The sequence below is a fragment of the Salvia hispanica genome, chromosome 5, assembly GCF_029641045.1.
Source record: "Salvia hispanica isolate PSC_SH4W2 chromosome 5, Shi_PSC_v1, whole genome shotgun sequence".
Lineage (NCBI taxonomy): Eukaryota > Viridiplantae > Streptophyta > Magnoliopsida > Lamiales > Lamiaceae > Salvia > Salvia hispanica.
The window spans coordinates 22,718,533-22,723,874 of record NC_142696.1 but is presented as its reverse complement, the minus strand read 5'-3'; the positions used below and the strand labels follow the sequence as shown (position 1 = coordinate 22,723,874).

The 5,342-nt window shown below is 30.9% G+C and overlaps 1 protein-coding gene across 1 annotated transcript; it reads left to right on the top strand.

Annotated features, from left to right (window-relative positions):
• Positions 1-447: 447 nt before the first annotated feature.
• On the top strand, positions 448-1,588 carry LOC125190096 (4,5-DOPA dioxygenase extradiol-like). Its single transcript, XM_048087292.2, has one exon. It carries the CDS (start codon positions 470-472, stop codon positions 1,382-1,384), a length of 915 nt encoding a protein of 304 aa, XP_047943249.1. The 5' UTR covers positions 448-469; the 3' UTR covers positions 1,385-1,588.
• The last annotated feature ends 3,754 nt before the right edge of the window (positions 1,589-5,342 follow it).

The following is a 5,342-nucleotide window of genomic DNA, read 5'->3' as shown; positions in this document are numbered from 1 at the left end:
GAAATAACAATAATAAATAATAACAAAATATGATGATTATAATTATAATTAGGTACTATAATTTATAATTTTATATATTATTTAATAATATTAATATCAATTACTATTAATTGTATAAAATGATACTAGAAATTATGTTTTTAAATACTTAAATAAATAATTGTAAATCTAAGAAAAAGAAACTTTTTAAAAATTGAATAATCAAAATCCTATAAACTTGTACTACTATTATTTTTCTTGTTTTCATAATCATAATTACACTTCATATTTTATTACTTAAAAATTAAATAACATTCAAATTTAAAAATTGAATATGAACACATTTTAATTATTAGCATTACTGAATTCCTTAATAAAAATGCTGAATCATTGCATACGTAAGCCCCAGCTACCCACGGTGGTTAATAATGGAATTCTGATCTGTTGGTGAGAGAAGGGTAGGTTTTAAATTCTAAATCAGCCCCACGGAATGCACGCAAAAAATATCTTCTTTATATACGCAATCGGATCCCTCTTCTTCTGCATATTCATCTCCCTCATTTTCTCAATTACAATCCAAATCGATCACCGATTGACGATGGCGGCAGCGATTCCAGAAACCTTCTACATCTCCCATGGCTCCCCGACCCTCTCAATCGACGACTCCCTCCCGGCCCGCCATTTCCTCAAATCCTTCCAACAGAAATGCTTCCCCACCAAACCCAAGGCGATCCTGATAATCTCGGGCCACTGGGAGACCTCGGAGCCCGCGGTCAACGCCGTGTCCGGGGCGAGCGACACGATCTACGACTTTTACAACTTCCCCGAGCAGATGTACCGGCTCAAGTACCCGGCCCCCGGTTCGCCCGATCTGGCCAACCGGGTGAAGGGCCTCCTGCAGAAATCCGGTTTCGAGACGGTCCACGTGGACAAGAAGCGGGGGCTGGACCACGGCGCGTGGGTCCCGCTGATGCTGATGTACCCGGAAGCCGACATCCCGGTCGTCCAGCTGTCAGTCCAGACCAACAAGGACGGCGCGCACCACTACCGCATGGGGCAGGCGCTGCGGCCGCTCAAGGACGAGGGCGTCATGATCGTGGGATCCGGCTCGGCCACGCACAATCTGAGGGATATGAAGCGCGACGGGAGGAAGACGGTGGATAAGTGGGCGGAGGAATTCGACAGCTGGGTGAAGGAGGCGCTGGCGGAGGGGAGGTACGAGGACCTCAATAAGTACGAGGAGAAGGCGCCCAATGCTAAAATGGCGCATCCGTGGCCGGACCATTTCTACCCGCTGCACGTGGCCATGGGCGCCGCTGGGGAGAACACTACGGGGGAGCTCATCCACCATAGCTGGACGCACGGGACGCTTTCTTATGCGTCCTACAAGTTCGCGCCTAAGTAATTCAATATCTTATACTATCCTTACTGTTTTACTTTTAGTCGACACCAAATTATATGCCTCGCTCGTGCGATATGTAGATGAATTCACGGTGTTGTAATTTGAATTGCCATTTCACTCTTTTATTTGTATTTACTGTCTAAAATCCATGTTAATTTAGGTGGTGAGATAAAATAATACCAAGATACAATCTGGGATTGGGATTCAGTTGTGAGATTATTTTAGTCATAGATTATCCCATAATTATCCGTTTAGGATTGAGTCGTAGGGTTGAATCTCGTGAACTAAAAACACTACATGAACCCTATTGTTTCCAGAAAACAGAGGTTTAGAGCTGTCGACTTAATTTTGTGAAATTCATTGTTTTTTGGTTGCATTTGACTGCCTCTTGATTGATGGGGAGTGTCTTCGTAAAAGCCACTTGTAATTGGTCAAATCTTGAGTATTGGTTTTGGTTTCATAAAAAGGTTGTTAATGTAAATTCTGAGTGCTCTGTGAATGCCGGCCAAGCAGTAATAGTAGTAGTTTTTTGTATTGATGATTGAGAGATCTGCTTAAAAGAATATAGACTCATGGATCCGGCATCTGTTCCGCCTGCACCAACACCGCAGTCCGCAGAGGTGATCACGTTCTAATTTCTATATCCGGATTAGAGTCTCTTGGAGTAAACATTCTACAGTTGGTGTTGACGTTTAATATTGCATCCTGATTCCTACATTAGAAAAGACAGCCAAGGGTTCATAGAAAACGACAACTTTTGTGAAAGTTAAAAAGATCACAAATGTCAATACTTGTTTATTCATCTGTGTATTCTACCCACTTGTTTTAGTGAGTTTTAGAATCCTTTAAGAAGTTTTCTATTGAAAAACGAATGCATCTCCTAAGTTGTGAACATATACTCCGACGCAATAATAAATAGACCTCAAGATTGTCACTATACACTATACAGATAGGGGAACTCGAACTCAGTCTCAATACCACAAAAACTTGCCAACTGGAGTACAACATTTAGTCCTGACCAACTTCAAGTTTTAAAATATGCATTTTAATATCGGAGCGTTTACTTTGAATGTATGATGAATTGATTAAAATAACCAAGTTAAGTACACACATAGTATAATACTACTATATGTTTGATGAATTGATTAATTTTAAACTTATTCGACCAACTTATTATTTAAATACTTAATCATATATTTTATCAATAAGCCACATAGTATTACACATTTACACTCATGTTTACGAATTACAACGAGCAATAGCATATTTCGTATTTTTTTTACTCGAATTGAGTCCAAGACCTTTTTGTATTCTTCTTTAATTATTTTTGTAGTTAAGTTTTGCATGGATGTCTTTGACATTGTATGGCTTATTACTCGAAGTCTGGAACCACTAACGAACACCAATCCATACTTCAGAGAACATTATTTTTAATTTAGAGGTGGGAAGGGGAAATTCATTACGGCTTAGGGTTTAAAGCATCATCTTCCAGTAAAAGAGGTAAATTGAGAAGATATATTCTTCATTTACCTTTATAAAAATATAAAAATGTATATATATCTTTATATGGAAATGAAGTAAATATATTTCTTTAAAGAAAAATGTTTTAGAGACATAATGGTAATGGGATTTAAATAGTAATTGTACACTATATTTTATTTTTAATTAAATTTATATTATATATATATACTTTACTACCCTTGCATTAAATTGTGTACTAGATACACCTATTTATGGAGAGCATAAAATTAGGTGTACATACAGAATTCTTTTGTCATCATAGGACCCAAAAATTTGAACGAACAATTTTTTTTATCTCTTCCCTCTTATTATATTTATTTAAAGATTTATCTTTAAAACTTTAAAGTATTGTAATTTTATTAATTTTATATATTTGTTGTACATTTCACCACTCAAATAATATAATGATATTTATTAGATGGATTTTCTTATAAAACTAGTCTTTATAAATTTTAATTTGAATAATTTAATATAAAAATAATTAAATACTTGAAGTATTAAAAATTTGTTATTTAATTTTAATAAAATGTAGGAGTAGTATATGACATAAGATTTATAACATATGACAAAAAAGTATTTTATTTGTAATTTTCAATATCGATAAACTTATTCATTTGTCACTTTTAATCCGCAAGATTCTTTATACTACTGAATTCAATATATCATGCAACAAATAGTACTCACGATATAATGAATTAAGCTAAAAACTCTAATATTTTATTAAAAAAAGAGAGAACATACTAATTATATAGCTATAAAATATTAAATAGATGAATTAAGAATATGTGATAACGGTTTTGATCGATGCTCGATTGTAATGTTACAAAACTTCAAATAAACTAAAATATGTGAATGTAAAAGAAATAAAATCAATACCAAAAATTCAATTAAGTATTATTGTATTTCACATTATAATTTGTTGTATGTTATAATTAATGAACAAATAATTTTAATATTTTTACAAAGAAAAAGAGAAAACATTAACTATATATTTTTTAAAAACAAAATCAATATGGAAATCTCGACCTTTATTATTATTAATATTAATATTAATATTATTATTATAAATTAATGCTCCCTACTTAAGTTTATGATTTTAGTGTTATGAATATCATAATTTTGATTTGACTTCTGTTTGTAAATTTAATTTTACTAATTTAATTATTTCTATTTGAATTCTTTAATTTTCAAAATTATAACTTATTTATTTTAATTATTGTAATGTTATAATCGGTTATCGATAAGTAAAATCTAATGTAGTATTTTAAAGATAGTAGTATGTTTTAATTTTTTTTCTAAAATAATTAGCTCAATTCGCTATTGAATATTTGAAAGTATAAATTTAATTTTGATATATGATATATTAACACTAATTGTATATACGAGTTTGATTTTAAGAATTTATTAATTCTAATTTGTTACTTTCTAAATTATTAATTTCTAGAAAATTTTAATTCTTAAAATGCTTCAATCGAACCTCAATCAAAAAATAATAATCACATGTTCTTAACTTATCTATTTAATATTTCACAATTATGCAATAATTATTTCCTCTTTCTTTTTACCAGATGTTCATAACTTATCTATTTAATATTTAATATTTTAAGGATATATGATTAATATATATTTTTATTTTTTTATAAATACTATTAAAATTCATACATTCACTATAGCACGCAGCAAATAAAATTTGTTATATGATATATTAATACTATTTTACCGTTTTAATTTTGAGAATTTATAATTTTGAATTTAATTATTTCCTTTATAAAATTTTAATTTATTTAAGCCCTTAATTTTGGGATCGTTACAGTTAAATCTTGATTAAAAAAAACTTTTAATACAAAATTGAAGAATATATACTTTAAGAAAGGTACTAATAAAAATAAGAAAAAATGAAAGAGAAAAAAAAAAGGAAAAATAAAACTATTACTTCACATTTTTATAAATATTTTAACGATATTAATTTGTGACTAGAAGACGTTGGAGACATAACTTAAATTTACCATGTTTCATTGGATTATTCTTCACATTAAATCCTCTAAGCTAGAACTATCCTTAATTGCATGCTATCAAAATAACATAAGGGTATTATTCCAGGTTTAAGTTAAGATTATGGTAAAATGACAGGGACATTATGGTACGAAGACATTATGTCTCTAAATCACTACTCTTTTTAAAAATTAAAGAAGTTATAGTAATACATTTTCAAATATCCTTTCTAACGATGAATGAGTTTTAATTTAATGAAGAAGTGATAAATATGACACAATTATCTCCTCCATTAGAGACAAAGGCAGATCCAGCCTCTCACCCCTGGGGCAAATGCCCCCTCGTCCCTACTACACCAATATAATGCATATTTATAGTACATAGATTTTTAATTATGATTATATCTATAAACTTCACTAACTGTCTTCTCTCATATATATAAAATTTT

Coding starts and splice junctions, on each gene's coding strand:
- LOC125190096 (XM_048087292.2), top strand. CDS start 470: ATGCACGCAAAAAATATCTTCTTTATATACGCAATCGGATCCCTCTTC.